We start from the raw sequence: 18853 nt of genomic DNA, 5'->3' as shown, positions 1-18853 counted from the left end.
TAGCTTTACTATATATATCAACAATCACCTACAGTTAAAATATACATTATACTATATTTAAATGATCAAGATGAAAAAAAAATCGCTATCAGGTCATTGAGTATATTCGACTGTTATTGTAGTTGTAGAACAATCAGGGCCGTCTTCAATGTACACTATTTACAGTTTTTTTCCAACTGCTTGCACACATTTTCAAAACTATGTCACCTTTTTTCAAAACTTTCCCAAAACTGCACACACAAAATTGTGTAGCCTAGTGTTTTGAAAAAAGTGTTTTATGCAATTGAAAACTGAGTCAAAGGCTGAGAAATAGTTTATTGTTTTTGGAGATGTGGTGTGCAGTTTTGCACTTTGAGTGAAAGGTTTCAAAAAATCGTGTGACAAAAAAGATTTTGTGTGTAAGCAGTTGGGAAAAAAACTGTATAAACTACAATTCCCATGAGAGACGCGCCATTGAACTTACAAAATGTACAAATCAGTCACCATACTTGTAGTTCTTCTGGTTTCCCGACCAGGAATAATGTTATAAAAATGTGTCTTTACTATTCTATATTATGAAGCATACATTATACAGCCGAAACATACATTATGCTATATTTATATATGATTAGGATGAAAAAAAAAATCGCCAAGACTTCAAATCTGTGGTTTTAGCTGGTAGGCCTACAGTAGACATGAATTCAAGATTGTCGACGGGAGTTATGCTACCCCAAAGAGCGACTTATTATGTTTATTTATTTAATTATGGCCTGCAAATGTTTGTTTTACCAACTGATGAATGTAATAAACTGCCACTTATAAATATGTCAGCATTAGATGCAATAAGTATACAAACAATATAATATTAAAGAATTCCAAAATGTGTGAAATGCTACTCTCCAGATCAAGACCTTCTCAATAAATCAATATTTGGCTTTTTAACTAGTGACAAAAACTGTTTAGAAGATAAAATCATTTATTTTATTTGGATGAATTGGTCTGTTTATCAGATTTACCAATTGCTATAATTTGTTTGTCAAGAACAATAGATAAAATTGAATTGCAAGTAAAAACTTGGGGCCACTGTTTCAAATATGTGAGTGGCTCCTCCCCTAACAAATGTAACCTCACTCCAATTTTTTTATAAAACTTGAGAGCCCTGATTAAATTATATATGCTAACCTAAATTTTAATTAAAAAAGAATCCACTTGTAAAGTTAAACAAATTTCACATATAAATATGCTTAATGTAGTCTGTTTATTTTGTCTCAACCACTTCATCCTCATATTGTTTTGAATTAAATGTATGTATGGAAAAGTAAAACAAAAATGATCATCTTTTGCAAGTGTTATTGTAGTGTATTTGTGTTCTTTCACAAAAATATAAGTGGAAATATGCCAAATGCTTATTTATTGCTTAATTACTCACTAGAGGCTTAAAGAATGATCAAATAAATTTATTGACAAGGTGCATAACAAATTAAAACTATATAGTCTTTGGCAATTGGACCACATCAAGACATCATTCTTTTAAGAGAAATGCATGATATGAAAGGAGCCGACACTGGTGGTGGTGAAGGGGTGAGTAGCAATGCTGAGATCTGGATGAATGTGGAGCTCTTCTCCTGATGACCACAGTGGAGGGACCTACTGTATGACACGATTGGCTCAAGAGGGTTGAGATGAAAATACATTTGGTTTAAGACATAAAACACCCAGTCAGCTGATGAGTTTGGAGTAGAAGAGAGTGAGAGAGACAATGTAAAATATATGATATAATGTGCGAGTATAAAGAAGGACAGTCTTATTTGTTGAACTTCATATTTTAGCTTCATGTCAAACAAGCCATAAGGCTGAAATCAAATTACACGTCAACTGTAATAAAATAACAGTGCAATTTATAATCATTCATGAAATATGAAACATGCTTTTGAATAACATCTGAAAAAGAAAATTCAGTTGGATTAAGTACATTTCTAGTACATTCCCTTTTGAGATTAAACTCCAGGTCATATTCTTGGAGATGTTCCCCTTTCACTACTACAGAAAGATGAGATATGACTTCAAATGCAGCACAGAAACAATTTAATAAATAGCCTGAAACCAAAATGGAGTTCTAAATATACACTTTATTTATTTTCATTATTTTGGAGTGAATCCTTTGGCTGCCAGGACTGGGCCCACTGCTCACCACTAAAAACAGAAGGGATTTTTTTTCTGTTACTGGTTGGGGTTTCCAATAAACTTAAAACATTACCGAACATGTCTTTTATAAGTATAAGTTTCATTTTCCGTCTATGAAGGACCACCTCCTTCATGCATGCATTAATGGCGGTGGTCCTTCATAGATGGAAAATGAAACTGTTATACTTAATTGTAGCAAAAAAAAAAAAAAAAAGTTTAAGTAAATAAATAATGTATGCATTAATTCATAAAGCAGAAGAACAGAATAATACATACCATACTGGACAGGGCTCCCAGTCAACCAGCATTTCTGCTTTGCCCTAATGTAAGAAAAGACAAAAAATAAACTCCATTCTTAGCATAAGGCTATTATGTCCGATTATAGGCATTGAGTTTCATTGATTTTCAGAAGACACTCCTTCATAAACTGTAATTCAAAAAGACTGAACACATAAAAAGTATCTACCTAACAATTATGGTATGTATAATATGTATTTGCCAAAACACACAGAAGTTTCTAAATCCTATATTACACTCTGCATACTGCCTACACTCTGCAGTTCCTTTATGACTGTCTAACCTTTCTCACTCTTTCTCTTACTACACTCCTGATGGGGAAAGCCTCTAGGCGAGTGTGGTAGGAGCAATCTGTGAACATCAAAAACACATTTCAAATATTTCTTAGATAGTTAGATTAGGAACAAAATAAACACAACTATGAAGACTTAAGTAGTGACCAGACTTGCAAGGAAGACAAGTGATGTTTATCACTAATCAAAACATGTACCATGGAACCAAATTACTCTCGGTTCCAATGTGGTATGCTTGCTTGAATAACCATACTACTGCTAAGCCACAGCTCGCAACTAAGAATACTCCACTGCTGCTTCTTCTACTACTTGGCAATGCATTTTGGTCAAATTTGACTAATTAAGCCTGTTGGATTTTATAGCTTGTCAATTGTAATAATCTCAATAATACTAATCATTCTATATCTTTTATGAATAATCATGGTTACATGTGCTATGCTGGACTAGCTGGACTGGTCACAACATTTAGGTCACAACATACATTATTGTTGCCCTGTTGTTGATTTGACTGCTTGTACTGTAAATATTGTATTTATTTGTAAGTCACTTTGGATAAAAGCGTTTTCTAAATAATTCATTAAATAAATAAAATTGTGACTACCGGAAATTGTCTGTTGTAGTAGTTAAAAAAATAAGCAATTGAACTGAAGCGAATTAACAGGGGTTAAGTTGCAATGTTTAGCAAAGTATGAATCATTGCATTTACATGCACTTACTCTTTTGTGGCCTTTTCCTTTCAGGCATTTGCCTTGGTCCCCCTGTGGGATATAAGATTACAGTCCAGTCATATATCCACTCACTGTTTAATTTAGCTCCAGATTTTACATCACATGCAGGCTCATTGGAAAATAGTAATCATAGTAGGCTTATAGAATACTCCATCTAAAATGACCTGTTTCAGACAGGGTCTGCATAAAGGACCAGTTTAAGATAAATAAGGACTTTTTTAGGATCATGCAAAGCTACACTAGTGGAGTATCAGAATAAAAATATAGAACTGGAAATTAGCATAATAGGTCCCCTTTAAATTCTATTTAGGCCTAAGTAATTAATTTACTTATTAGAGAATCTGCTTGACTAATGAGTTTCATAGTTACCAAGCTATGGTAACAGTTATCAGAACCACCAATAATTACCCTAATAATAATAATAATAATTCATTACATTTATATAGCACTTTTCTGGGTACTCAAAGCGCTTTACATAGAAGGGGGGATCTCCTCAACCACCAACAATGTGCAGCATCCACTTGGATGATGCGACGGGAGCTATATAGAGTGCCGAAGTTATGACGTCATTTTGTAGGACAACTCGGAAGCTAGCGGCGCATGGGTTCCCTCGATCGAAAAGCTATGCATTTTCCCCATAGACTTTTGGAAAATCCCCAAAAATAAGATCTGTGTTCAACAAAGAGTTGTGACCCTTACACATTTTGCCTATCAAGATAATCTTTACAAGTTCATCCAAAATGTATACATTTTGAAGCCTAAATAAAGCCGTCAGATATTTTAAAGACACAATAAAGTTTAAAAAAACACAAGCAGGTTATAACTGGTGTGTTTTATGTCATAGATCAAAACGTGAAAATATTTAGAGGCTTTGTTAAACACAGACCTTATTTCAGGCGATTTAGCAAAAACCCATTAAAAAAACCCATAGACTTTAGGGCGAGGGAACCGGAGGTGCTAAAATGCTAACTCACTTCCACGTTTTGGCCTATAAAGTGACGTCATAACTTCGGCACTCTATTGCGCCAGAACGACCACCACACACCAGCTTACTGGTGGAGAGGAGACAGTGATGAAGCCAATCAGTGTGTATATATATATATATATGGGAATGATTAGGAGGCCATGATGGACAGAGGCCAAGGGGCAAATTTGGCCAGGATGCCGGGGTTACACCCCTACACCCCACCGCACCCTACTTTTTCGAAGGACACCCTGGGATTTTTAATAACCACAGAGTCAGGACCTCAGTTTAACGTCTCATCCGAAGGACGGACAAACATTTACATACCTGACTTTTTTTTTTTCCGATTTGCGACTGTGCCCCTGGCTGACCCTGTGAAGACAGCTGTGGGTTTGGAGAAAGAAAATAACTCATATACCAAATAAATCTTTAACTTATTATTTAAAATACTGGAAGATCACAACATCGCACAAGTGTGGCAGTACATGTATTAATAGGTGTAAAGTATATGCATTCTTATTGCGATTGAATTAAGGTTGCTCCATTAACTCCACGTGTTTCATTTTCTCGTTTAGGTCCATCCTGTTTGTGATAATCCTAATTTGTTTCAACAAGCACTGATCCTGCGCTGAGTTGTTCAGGGAACGCAAGGGGTGGGAGAATGGTTAAGTTCAGTGTTCATGGGACACTGACATTCCCAATTATTTTGAATATTCAATTTATCCTAATATCTTTAATAATAAAATTTGGCCTAGTAATTTCAGCATTTGATTAGTAGTACTTATTTTACTTTTAGATTTATAATAGACTCACAAAATTCCTTCCAACAGCCCTAGTACAGAATCAGATAGACCTATCATCTATCTAATTATGTAATATCAGATCAACTTTTCTAGCAGATTATCCATTGAAAATGAGAACCCTGTAGGTGATGATACACAGGGCAACTTTTTGAGCAATGTTGCCGTCAACGGGCAACCAGATGAGACACAGGGCCCACAACCCATCTAAATTATCCAGATAGAAATGTGTTGCCCATTTTCAATGTGAAAGTGCCCAAGGAATAATCCCTCGGCAAGATTGCCCAGCAACATTGCTCAAAAAGTTGCCCTGTGTATCATCACCTAGTGAGTTTTACTTTATCAAGCAGCAAAAAAGTTATAGCATGGTGTGTTTGAGTTCATTTCGTTGAAAAGAGCCCTAACCTGCATCAAGCTCTATGGGGGAAAAACACTGGAAGTCAAGTCAAAAGTTTCACTTTTGGCCTTTACAAATATAAACTGTAACTCTTTAAATTTGTTCTAATTACCTTGCCCCTCTGTGGATTCCGGCTGCTCCACTTGCCCCTCTGTGGATTCCGGCTGCTCCACTTGCCCCTCTGTGGATTCCGGCTGCTCCACTTGCCCCTCTGTGGATTCCGGCTGCTCCACTTGCTCCTCCGTGGATCTCGCCTCGCAGGGTGTGAGCTGCAGTGTAATCAGCTGATCCTCATTGCCACTGGAATCCTGGGTCCATCCTGTGCAAGTTAAACAAGTGTTGTGTTTTGCTTATTTAAAACATAGAGGTTAACCATAAATTATCTGTACCTGTTTTAACTGTTAGGTAAATGTTTTTGAATAATATATACCAAATTTTCCCCAACCAGATTTGAAGGCACTTTTGATTGCAGGAGAACTATTGAGAGTCCACTAGATGTATTAGATATCTGTAATATATTTGATTGATTTTCTATGACGATAACCAATACAATATATCTTTAAACCCAGAGTGCTCATAATATCTATTGAAAAAATTACAAGTTTAATGTTTGTTTACAGTCTGGGTCAAACTATTCAGTTAAGACTAGACTGTGTGTGCTTTATACCTCAAAGTTAGCAGTGTAAGTTTGTGGTGTATCCAGCAAAAATTTGATGGTTTTCTTTTTCTTTGTGTTATTTCTGTTAATGATCTACATTTTAGCACTGTCCTCGATATTGTTTTAATGAGTATATATAGATTCATTATCATTTGATTCATCGACCCAGTGACCAAAATGGGTCTTTGCAAATGTAACGTGTTCAATTAGTATGTCACTACAAAAATTGCTGTGGTCAGTGTGCTTTAAACATTAAAAATATGGTTGTATGTGGGCTGAAAACAGAAATGAAATATGGCTCCTACAAAATAATACCAAACATAATTGTTAAAAGTTAAATAAAAGTTGACAGTATATGCTTGAATGCACTTAACTCTGGGTGCCAAATCCCATTGTAGACCAGTGTGCTGCATGCTATTAATACAAACAGGGCTCAATACACTAATAATCTACATGTCTACATCTGCACTTGCAGGAAACTACTGTTTTGAAACAGTTTACTTCAATTCCCATAATCAATTGCCAGGTGTGAATTTTTATGTTTTTCTACCCATTGCTACATTAAATGTGTTGGTAGAGACGTCACATAGAGTAGACTATGATCATACAAGCATTCAGCAGCAGAAAAAAAGAATGACTGAATTTAAGTTTAAGGGGTGAGCCATTCCTTTAAGATTTAAACATTAATAAAATATTTTGCGTACTCAACACAAGTTGTGAACTGTGACTTTAAGATACAGTGCATGCATCTCACCTTCACAAAGGTATTCATAAAATGAACCTATCTTCTGTAGGTAGTCCTGGGCAAAGATGGAGAGTGTGCAGCGAGGCATTAATATTTCGCACTTAATTTCTTTTTTTTTGTTCTCCTTTCCTAGTAGCAGAACTGGTTTGTAGCCAATGGCATGGAGTTTCTCAAGCTGCAATGACAAAATTGTGTGTTTGCTGTTTAAAGTAATAGAAAAACAACATAAAAAATAATTAAGAATATTAATTTAAAAATATATAACATTATTAATGACAGCATCCAGGTTACTGCCATTCAGGATTTTTAACCTAATGGTGAGTTTAGCTTTATGTGCAAACAGGAAAGGCTCATACATTAGAAGCAAAAAACAACTCTATATAGAAAAACAGTAAAAAGATGAATCTGACACCATGAGGGTACCCTTTTTATAACGTTATAAATATTTATTTTTGTAACATTAGTAACTCGTTCATGTGTTATTTCTCATCCACTCGAAAATAAAGTTTGATTATTAAATTGCACCTGTAATTCTGTCATAATGCTTGCCTGTATATATTAGGAACTCAAGAATTCCTGAGTTTCAATTATATTTGCTGTTTGTTCAAATTTTGCTCTGGTAGATCATTTAGGTATGTGATGTATTACGGTGAAGATGTGATAACTTTATGGTTGTATTACCACCACTAAAATAAAAAAATACAAATCACAATTACGTGTGCCTTCAAAGTTGATAGTTAAATTATACTTTTAAATTTATTCTGATGACACAGGGAGGACAAAGTATCATTGGAAAAAAAAAGATTCAAATTTATCTATATTGGCAAAAAAAAAAACGCCTTTCTGACCTTGCGCTGGCAATGCTCACTTAATAACAAATGGTACCACTGAATGTACTTACAGATGATCTGGACAGTTTACTGTCATGTATGAAATTGTACGTACCATGATATTGGCTTCATCCTTGATGGATGCAGTGTTGTGGTTTTTCTTACGACCAACCACCCATTGCTCTCGCTTCTCATCAAACCTCTGAAGCTTCTTCTTGAGGCGCTGCTTCAGAGGCTGCTCCTGTTTACAATGTGAGCAGATCTTTTGAGCGCAAAATAAAATCCCCTGACAAAAGGGGCAGATCTTTTTTGTAGACCCCCCTGGCATTATAACACACAGTCAGATACAGACAGACAGACAGTCAGTTACAGACAAACAGACTGACAAAGATGGGTAAGACAGACAAGTAGACAAAGACAGACAGGGAGGAAAGAAAGAGCAATAGATAAAGACTGTGAGATAGATAAAGATTGAAGAGATGGACAGAAATATAGATAGTGAGAGAACAGAGAGGATGTAAGATATAGAAAATAATGAAGAGATAGAGGTTGGCTCTTAAAAGTGCCTTTGGGTTTTGAAAATCAGGTTCGGATAGGTTCGACAGGTGATATGTTTGACAGGATCTGCAGGGAGAACAACAGAAAATGTTAATTATGTAGTGTTATGTTGATATAAGATTTAAAAAGTGTACCCTAATATAGTGAGTGATTCCCATTTTCTAATAAATGCTTAGGATAAATAAATACAGATTCACGTTGTTCCTATTTCCTGTGCTACTTTTTTAATGGCGCATAACATGTGTCTAGGGTTCAGTGTGTGTTCATATGTGCAGTATAACGTTAGACCAAGTGATAATATTGTTATTACTGACACATTACAGTGAAAAAAAGCATGTGATGTATATATATATATATGTGTGTGTGTGTATATGCATATATATATATACTTATATATATCACATGTTTTTTTTATGTAAATACTCATTATATATATATATATATATATATATATATATATATATATATATATATATATATATATATATATATACACACACATCTAGAACCTATATCTAGGCCTAGAAAATGTTTTTTTATAAACACGTAATTTTATTAATTTTGGACGTGTAAATGCTCATGAATTCATTTTGCTTATTAGACTATTGTAAGCGACTTACCGTGGTGGAATCGCGCTGGGCAATGGTTTCTGCGATGGTCGCACACAGTGACGTATTGCACAAAATTGCGCCAAAATGTCGAAATAATTAAAAAGTACAGTCTTAATATTTTATATCCGTGCTCAAAATTTTAAAGGGGTCAGCGTAAATGTCCAAGTGAAGGAACACGAGTATGTAGACATTACATTTAAACACATATCACTTCCCAGAATGCATCCATCTCTTTGCCAAAGGATATGTCCATATAAAGCAATAAACATTTCTGCAGTAGGCTATATAATTAATTTATTACAACTTCATAATCAGTATTGAGATGAAAGTTCTATAAAAGTAGGCTATTCTGTTTTTTAATTTTTTTGGCGCAAAAAAAAGCAAAGTAGGCTCACTATAAGCCATTGAAAATTGAAATACCATCGACAATTATAAAATATCCCACAATAAAATAAGGCATGTTTTAAGCATATAGAATATGCAGTCCTGTAATTATGTAATTTTAATGTAGCCCAAAATTAAAGACGGCTTTGAAATACATTAGATTGAAATTCGTGTTGTGTGGCACGAAAAAAAGAAGGAAATTCGTGCTGAAGGACACGAATCAATTCGTGTTGAGTAGCCAACCGAATATAAAGCAATACAACAAGGATTAAAATCTCCTGATTAAATGTTGAGTAATGTAGCCCTTAAAGTTTGCAAAAGGAATAGCCTAACATTTGAGGATAAAACAATAGTGTGCTCTCGAAAGAAAGACGTGGTGCATTCGCCCCATTGAAATACATTAGATTGAAAGTCGTGCTGAGTGACACGAAAAAAGAAGAAAATTCGTGCCCATAGACACGAATCAATAGATTCATGTTGAGTAACCTACCGAATATAAAGCAATAAAAACGAGGATTAAAATCTCCTGATTAAATGTTGAATAATGTACCCCTTGAAGTTTGCAAAAGGAATAGCCTAACATTTGAGGAAAAAACAATAGTGTGCTCTCGAAAGAAAGACGTGGTGCATTCGCCCCATTGAAATACATTAGATTGAAAGTCGTGCTGAGTGACACGAAAAAAGAAGAAAATTCGTGCCCATAGACACGAATCAATAGATTCATGTTGAGTAACCTACCGAATATAAAGCAATACAAACGAGGATTAAAATCACCTGATTAAATGTTGAATAGCTAATGTAGCCCTTAAAGTTTGCAAAAGGAATAGCCTAACATTTGAGGAAAAAACAATAGTGCTCTCGAAAGAAAGACGTGGTGCATACGCCCTATTGAAATACATTAGATTGAAATTCGTGTTGTGTGGCACGAAAAAAAGAAGGAAATTCGTGCTGAAGGACACGAATCAATTCGTGTTGAGTAGCCAACCGAATATAAAGCAATACAACAAGGATTACAATCTCCTGATTAAATGTTGAGTAATGTAAAGTTTGCAAAAGGAATAGCCTAACATTTGAGGATAAAACAATAGTGTGCTCTCGAAAGAAAGACGTGGTGCATACGCCCTATTGAAATACATTAGATTGAAAGTCGTGCTGAGTGACACGAAAAAAGAAGAAGAAAATTCGTGCCCATAGACACGAATCAATAGATTCATGTTGAGTAACCTACCGAATATAAAGCAATAAAAACGAGGATTAAAATCACCTGATTAAATGTTGAGTAATGTAGCCCTTAAAGTTTACAAAATGAATAACAATTGTGAAAAAACAATAGTGTGCTCTCGGAAGAAAGACATGGTGAAGGCACGAAAAATACGTCCCATTGAAATACATTGAAAGTCGTGCTGAGTGGCACGAAAAAAAGAAGGATATTTGTGCCCTTTGGACACGAATAAATAGATTAATGTTGAGTAGCCTACCGAATATAAAGCAATAAAAACGAGGATTAAAATCTATTGATTAAATGTTGAGTAATGTAGCTCTTAAGTTTGCAAAATGAATAACAATTGAGAAAAAAACAATACTGTGCTCTCGAAAGAAAAACGTGGTGCAGGCACGAAAAATACGTCCCATTGAAATACATTAGATTGAAAGTCGTGCTGAGTGACACGAAAAAATGGGGAAACTCGTGTCCATGAACACGAATCAATAGATTAAATTTCGTGACTATGTCACGAACTGCCGTGAGACTGGGTTGTAATTTTCGTGTGAACCGAGAAGCGACTGATCTAGCCAGTTGTTTGTGTGACAAGATTAACTAGTTGCTCTTCCAGTTCACAACTACACATTCCTACACATTTAGATAGTTCCACAGAGACGCATTCAACGGTGGATTCAAAACTGCACAGTTTTATTTAAAGGCAAGAAAGTGAGTAAATGTTTTATTTTTATTTCATTTTTCTATTCATTTCTTAAATGCCGTAATTAAAGATTTTAGTCCATCTTAAATGTCCGTTGCATACGATGTTCGGGTTGTAATTAGATGTTACCTCAGTGACCAGCCTCGACTGAAAATGGTATATTTCATAATTTTTTTTATTATTTACCTTTGTTGCCTAATAGGCTACGTATGATTAATATTAGACTATTGTGTAGGGCAGGGTATAGCCTAATACATTCGAGCACTGTTATGTAGGTCTACAATAAATAAATAAATAAATAAAGACATTAGACCAGCATATCCAAAAACAACTTAAAAAACGATAAACAAAACTGATGGGTTTTTCGGGTCAAATGGACAAACTGTTGGTTTAAATTTAGGCTACCTAAACTGTTTAATTTAAAGCAACGGTTGGGCTTGTCCGTATTTGACTCAAACACGTTGGAACAACCCATCATTTTTTAAGAGTAGAATTAAAAACAGTGCAGATCATTATAGGTTCATGAAAATGAAAAGATAACAGAATATTGCTCGAATCAGGTTTAGAATCAAACATAAATCAGTTGTACTTCTTGAATGTCTGCTTTCTGAACGTTTTCTGACGAGAATGTTGAATTACAAATCTGTTAGAACTGCATAGAGCTGGTTATGTGCTGAGGATCTGTGATCTGTGAAACTCCCTGCGGCCAAATAATAACCCCTCTAGTTGACTGATCCTAAACCTATGGGGTTAGGATTATTGCATTATTCCAAATAAATAGATTGAGATTCACAAACAAATGTAAAGAGATTCACAAACAAATATCAAATTCACAAATAAATAGATTAAAATCCACAAATAAATTTTAAGAATTTATCAAAAAAATATAAAACTCACAAATAAATAAAATGAGATTTGCAAATTTAAAAAATATATATTTGCAAATGTGTTTTATATCACAAGCACAACTCTGCATGGCATTTATTTGTGAACCGCTTTCTGTGCATTTGTGATTTAAATTCACGAAAATTTAATTTTAAAATTAACAGAATTTATCAACTTGTTTCCTGCTGTGGTTTTTTCAATTCACATCCTTTCTAAAAAAAAATATGAACGTTTTTGGTTCAATATATTCTTAATATATAAAACTGTCAATGGTACAAATTCATGTTGGTTTATATTTTATTTGTTCGTTATTTATTTTTTGGGATTTTATTTGGACTTCATCAGAAATGTTTCAAAAATAGTTATCTACATGATGCTGCTGCCTTTGGGCTCAGTGATGTTGAATGTAAACGTCATGTAAAATAAAGACATGTTATGTTACATTGTGACGTAATGGTGTTTTCTGGAAGGGACTAAAGAACAAAGAATTTTTATCGGCTGAAAGGCAGAATATAAATGTTTTTATTAAGTTAGATAAACATTATATAACAGTTTCAGGTTATGTTTTAGTGTTGGTAACATGTCCCACATTGTCCCACACAATCTGGCACTGGCTCCCTGTCAGGTACCGTATTGGTTTTAAAATCCTTATGCTGGCATATAAGGCTTTGCATAATCTGGCTCCTCAATACTTGACTGATCTTTTATTGCCTTATACACCATGTCGTAATCTGCGTTCCTCTCAGAGTGGTCTGTTGGTTGTTCCCAAGACGCGTCTTCGTTCTGATAGAGCATTTTCCTTCGCTGCTCCCAAGCTCTGGAATTCTCTCCCGGCTGACATTAGGGAAGCAAAAACATTAGTGACTTTTAAATCTCTTCTTAAAACATTTTATTTTAGGATTGCTTTTATCTGATTACTTATTTTACCTGCTTATTTTTGTGTTTAAAGTGTGTTGCTTTTCTTTTCTGTTGTTATGTTTGTCTGTAAAGCGCTTTGAGAAAGCACATTTTAAAGGCGCTATACAAAATAAATGTATTATTATTATTATCTTATAATTGTCCCACATTTGATTTGTTTGATGGTGTTCACCCTAGTCCGAATTTGGAACAACACTGTTCACACAGAAGGAGTTTAAGAGTTTAAGCGTTAAAGTTTTTTTTTAAACCTTATTAAATTGAAAAACAATGGAAAAGTAGCTATGTGTAGTATACTTTCTCTCTAACCCTTTATTCTCATAAATATTTTCATTAGCATATCTCTTTTTATTGTCCTAATGTTCAGTTTCTTGCAACTGGTCTCATATTAAGGTGCTGAAAGTTTCCAGAGGAATCGCCTGAACCTCAATCTATACCAACCCAACATCTGAGGATAGAAGCACCTCAGCATTCAAAATGCCATCTTGTAAACACATGAAGGTCTTATTCGTCGTTCTGTTGGGTGCCATCATCAGTACAGTGACCATACATAAAGTTCCTCACAATCGGTTCAAACATTTGTTGAACAATAGCATGGTGGAGCGGTTTTTTCATGAAGAACCCTGTGCCTGTATGGAGCGGTGTTTGGCTGCAAGTGACGACGAGTGGTTTACCAAACGCTTCAGACAAGATGTCCCACCTCTGCTCTCTCTCCATAACAGCGGGCTTCCTGACGACATCTATGCCTGGTGGCAGGTAGGCATTCAGTTCCATCCTTAGTGTTGAAAATGTCCAAAAACCACAGTGTTATATAGAAGAGACTGGGGTAAGATGAGCCATATTTTCAGTGGTGGTAAGTAACGAAGTAGAAATACTTCGTTACTTTACTTAAGTATTTTTTTCGGGGATCTGTAGGCTACTTTACTTGAGTATGTTTTATTTGCATCTACTTTTACTCTTACTCCACTACAATATTAAAGACAAAGTTTACTTTTTACTCCGTTACATTTCCCCATGCCTGCTCCAAGTATTTATTACACTGGCTTTCCAAACCAATGAAAAACTTGGTTTTATTTTGAAAAAAAGAATGCGCAAGCTCTTTTCCAGCATGCGCTCACATAGCAGTCAGTTCGCCATTGTGGAAGATGACCGCAGAAACAGGTGAAGGTGCAGCTCTGCCCAGCAATGATCCCGAGATTCCCGCTTACCTTGAATCTTGCACATCTTCTGTTTGATGCAGCTAATGTTATGGAACATGTCTATTGCAGAGCTGCCAACTCTCACTCATTCAGTGTGAGACTCACGCAATTGACACTTTCCACACGCTTTCACGACACACATCTATTTTCTCAAGCAGAGAAAAATCGCGAAGCAAAGAGGACATTGACACCGACAGACAAGACAGATTAGGTTACTTTTGATATGAAACAAATTCTCAGCTCTCAGATTCTGTCAATTTTATTACGAAATTTAAACAATAAATACCGTTTTGGAGCTTTTAAATGTGACGTGACAGATAGCTATAGTGCCTGCTATATGGGGTGCCAATGTCTTTACTAGTTAATTGTAAATAAACACAAATGAACAATAATAGGTAGCCTATGTTGAAAGATACAGTACAACTTACCAAAATGTTTATACCTTATACATAATATCAATAAATCAGTGTTTTTCAACCGCGGAAAGAGGTCAATAGAACAGCTGGAGAACAATATGTCACATAACGTTACATTTACCTCAGGAAAAAAAAAACATTTAATGACCATATCATTATAAATTAGTATTTTGTTAAATGTGCACTATATATTTTTAATTATATCATTAAGACATTATAAAGTTGTTATTATAATAAAAATCACATGTATTTTTAACATGTAATAATACCAGCCGACAGGGCTCTCTGTAGCCTGTGTTTACAGAATTAGGTGAGATTTTCTTAATTTAAAAATTAAGCATAATATGCTGTCACTAAACTTAATGAAATTGTTTAGAATTGATGCAAGGTGATTCATTATCTCTTATGATTGCAAATCTAACAAATTCTTAATTGCAGTATCTAATCATTTGTTCAATTAAAACATTGCATATCACTCCCAAAACAATTGATCTGTTTAATTATTTATATTTACAGTTTGAATATTTACTTTTTACTTTCGGTACTTAAGTACGTTTTAAATCGGATACTTTTGTACTTTTACTCAAGTGATGTTTGAATGGAGGACTTTCTATTACTGGAGTCATTTTTTATTTAGGTATATACTTTTACCCGAGTATAATTTTTGAGTACTTTTACCACCCCTGCATATTTTAATTGTGTGTTCCTCAGGGATGTGCAAAGAGTTCCTCAGGGGCAGGGGTTCAAATGTAAAAAGGGTCATTATATATATATATATATATATATATATACACACACACACACACACACACACATAGTGGTAGTAGTAGTAGTGTAAGTATATAAGTATAATATTAGGCTATGCAAGTAGCCTACCGGCCTAAAGTTTGGACACTACTATTTTTATGATTTTGAAAGAAGCCAAGTTTTTATGCTCATCAAGGCTGCATTTATTTGATCTAAAATACAGAACAGTAATATTGTGAAATATTACTACAATTTGAAATAATTGTTTTCTATTATATATAACCTTTGATTTTTTTCAGGATTCTTAGTTACAAAAAGAACAGCATCTATTTGAAATACCTAGCAATATACACTACCGTTCAAAAGTTTGGGGTCAGTAATTTTCTTTATTTATTTTTTAAAGAAATGAATACTTTTATTGAGCAAGGATGTGCTAAATTGATAAAAGTGGCAGTAAAGACTTTCACACGTGAATTTTAATTTAATGTTGTTCTTTTTAACTATTTATTCATAAATGAATAGCCTACTGAAAAAAAAAATATCACAGGTTCCATAAAAAAACTGTTTTTAACATTGATGATAAATCAACATATTAGAATGATTTCTGAAGAATCATGTGACACTAAAGACCTGGAGTAATGGCTGTTGAAAATCCAGCTTATTCAGTGTTGCCAAGTTAGCGCCTTTGTCACTATTTTAAAAAGAAAAAAAAGAAAAGCGACTAGCGACAAATATAGCGACTTTTTAGACAAACCACAGTAACCTCCAGATGTTGCCAGTACTGTTCTGCGAGTGCGAGCTCTTGCTTTCTCCCTGCCGTCACTCTCTCTGCGTCTAACTTGTTCAGTGAATGGCTGTGACGAGCAGCAGCACATTCATGTGTTGAATATGCTGCTGCATGAATATGCAACACATGAATATGCTTCATGTGTTGAAAACGCGCCAGTTTTTTGTTTTTCCAGGACTTGTCACTTATCTGCTGCTGTTTTGTTTTATATTTAAATAGTTTAGTTTGACCATTTTAATGTCCTTTCTTTTGCTTATTACTTGTAATAGCCCTATACTCACTATCACAGAGCTTTCACCCAGTTCCCGAACTCTCTCAATTCAGTTAATTTTACATAAAATGTAGTCATTCACTATATCATAGCTACTTGTTCTATTGTCTGACAAAAATAATATAGGTAATGAGAACAGCTTTATTGGACATTCGGCTATATTATATTATATTATATTATAGACCCCTTTTGCGCGACGTCACAATTACGTCACGGCGTTAGCTGGAGGCTTGCTTGAGATGCGCCTTGCCTCGCCTGAAATGTAGTCGAGAGGCGGCTGCAGTGAGAGGAGGAGTGAAAAAATCGCAGGCAAGCCGGACAGTTGACAGTTCTCACTTCTGGCAGTGGATCTGACACCTGTGAGATTACTGATGGATATCGCGGGATTCACGCTAGTGCACAGTGTTGCTAATAAAATGGATGTAATTTAAGTTCTGTTGTTTTATATGAAAATAAATATAATGAACAAGACACCCAAAGTACTTATTATTTAATTCCATTCCAAATAAGTGTTTATCAATCATTTTTTCTTTAATACAGACATTTTTTTTTTAAATAGAATGACATTGCATAACCCATAGAGATCGCACTGTCCGAGACAGTTGATTGATTTAAACAACTGTGATGTATTGTTCTCTTTTAAAATGTTTGATTTTAAAACTCGAATATCATGCTTTATGTGTATGTTATGTGTGAATATTCCCAAACTCTCGGACAGTGCGATCTCTTTGGGTTATGCAATGTCATTTTATTATAAAAAGGAAAAGACACACAAATATATATATATATATATATATTAAAGAAAAATTATTGATAAACACTTATTTGGAATGGAATTTAATAACAAGTACTTTGGGTGTCTTGTTCATTATATTTATTTTCATATAAAAGCAACAGAACTTAAATTACATCCAGTTTATTAGCAAAACTGTGCACGAGCGTGAATCCCGCGATATCCATCATTGATCTCCCAGGTGTCAGATCCACTGCGAGAAGCGAGAACTGTCCGGCTTGCCTGCGCTTTTTTCACTCCTCCTCTCACTGCAGCCGCCTACTCTCGACTACATTTAAGGCGAGGCAAGGCGCATCTCAAACAAGCCTAATCACTGACATTAGGCAGGCAGAACGCAAGTACGACACGATAACGTCATGAATATGCTAATTGATGCATGACGTCATCTAGCGACATTTAGCGACTTTTGGGGAAGGCATTAGCTACTTTCCTTTGAAAATAGTTGGCAACACTGAGCTTATTTTGTGTGTTCTCTTTGATATTGTTAATTGAAGCGTATAGACCATTTCAACGGCCTCTCGTCGGTTTAAGGTAGAGTAGAGTATTGTGAGAGATCGAGTAAGCGAGCGTACCTGCTTTTACTTCAGGTCTTTCTATATTCGTCATAGAACAATCCGTTTAAATGTCCGCTGCGAGATCTTGTCCTTTCAACCTGGTTTTCCGTGACACTCTAGTCATTTGCGTCTTTCCTCTCCGTGTTCTGTTCACAAAAAGTTTCAGTCTTTCAATATAAAAGTCTTCTCTACTGACTGACTCACTCATAAAGACAGCCTTTGCCGCCATCTAACGGCGAAATAATGTAACCTCTGTTGCTGTCCACGGCCAGGGACATTTTTCCAGTGGAAGCAAGGATTTTAGTGATTTTACTTCATGAAAGTTGCATTGATACATACTTTTTGGCTTTAATATTTGTATTGTGTGGTAACATTTTATAAAAGCAACTAAGCTTTGCGTCGAGCCTAACAGCGCCCTTCAGCTGTTACTTATTCACAAATCACGATATAGCATCCTTTTTGTTTGCGTTACATAAACTAAACCAGTTGCGTAATATTAAATTGAAATAATAATTTAAAAAAAAAACAATAATAATAACAACCTTAATTTTCTATAGTGCCTTTAACTGTACATTTCAAAGCGTTTTACAGAAACATTTTTTCTGAAGTTTTAATCTAACTTTCTGGGGTGTGGGCAAATCTGTTCATATTCACAATGATGACTTGAATGGGAGTCAATTATTTAAATTGACTGTAGAAGGAGATTGACGTGTTTTTGGGGTCTGTAATTTTTTTAATGTTTGTTAATTTAATCAAAAATACAGTAAAAACATTAACATTGTGAAATAACATTAACATTTAAAATAACTGTTTTCTATTTTCATATATTTAAATGTAAAATATATTAGAAATATATTAGAAAATATATTTTCAGCATCATTACTTCAGTCTTCAGTGTCACATCATCTTTCAGATATCATTCTAATATGCTGATTTGAT

General features: G+C 34.7%; 2 protein-coding genes across 6 annotated transcripts in view; one reads left to right on the top strand and one right to left on the bottom strand.

The window, feature by feature from the left end:
- Positions 1 to 2090: 2090 nt before the first annotated feature.
- Positions 2091 to 8715, bottom strand: LOC143701905 (uncharacterized). Of its 3 annotated transcripts, XM_077195595.1 has the most exons (8): positions 7991 to 8714; positions 7055 to 7220; positions 5755 to 5961; positions 4773 to 4829; positions 3470 to 3511; positions 2744 to 2811; positions 2440 to 2483; positions 2091 to 2172 (listed from the first exon to the last, which is right to left on the bottom strand). In XM_077195595.1, the coding sequence occupies exons 1-8, from the start codon at positions 8201 to 8203 to the stop codon at positions 2109 to 2111; spliced, it is 861 nt and encodes a 286-aa protein (XP_077051710.1). In that variant the 5' UTR covers positions 8204 to 8714; the 3' UTR covers positions 2091 to 2108. The 3 variants fall into 3 exon arrangements, with proteins under 3 accessions (XP_077051710.1, XP_077051711.1, XP_077051712.1); XM_077195596.1 differs by lacking the exon at positions 3470 to 3511 and having other exon boundaries at positions 7991 to 8715; XM_077195597.1 differs by lacking the exon at positions 2744 to 2811 and having other exon boundaries at positions 7991 to 8711.
- Positions 8716 to 11253: 2538 nt separating this feature from the next.
- The window catches only part of LOC143701612 (CMP-N-acetylneuraminate-beta-galactosamide-alpha-2,3-sialyltransferase 2-like), a 54842-nt gene continuing 47242 nt past the window's right edge, over positions 11254 to 18853 (top strand). For all 3 annotated transcript variants that reach the window (XM_077195042.1, XM_077195041.1, XM_077195039.1), the window contains exons 1-2: positions 11254 to 11355; positions 13541 to 13903. In XM_077195042.1, the coding sequence (XP_077051157.1) occupies positions 13625 to 13903 (279 nt within the window). In that variant the 5' untranslated portion in view covers positions 11254 to 11355; positions 13541 to 13624. The remainder of the gene's footprint in view (positions 11356 to 13540; positions 13904 to 18853) is intronic.

Source organism: Siphateles boraxobius, unplaced genomic scaffold (genome assembly GCF_051911475.1).
Source record: "Siphateles boraxobius isolate OS27281-9 unplaced genomic scaffold, OSU_SipBor_1 33, whole genome shotgun sequence".
In the NCBI taxonomy this organism is placed as follows: Eukaryota; Metazoa; Chordata; class Actinopteri; order Cypriniformes; family Leuciscidae; genus Siphateles; species Siphateles boraxobius.
This window is presented reverse-complemented; position numbering and strand designations above follow the sequence as displayed.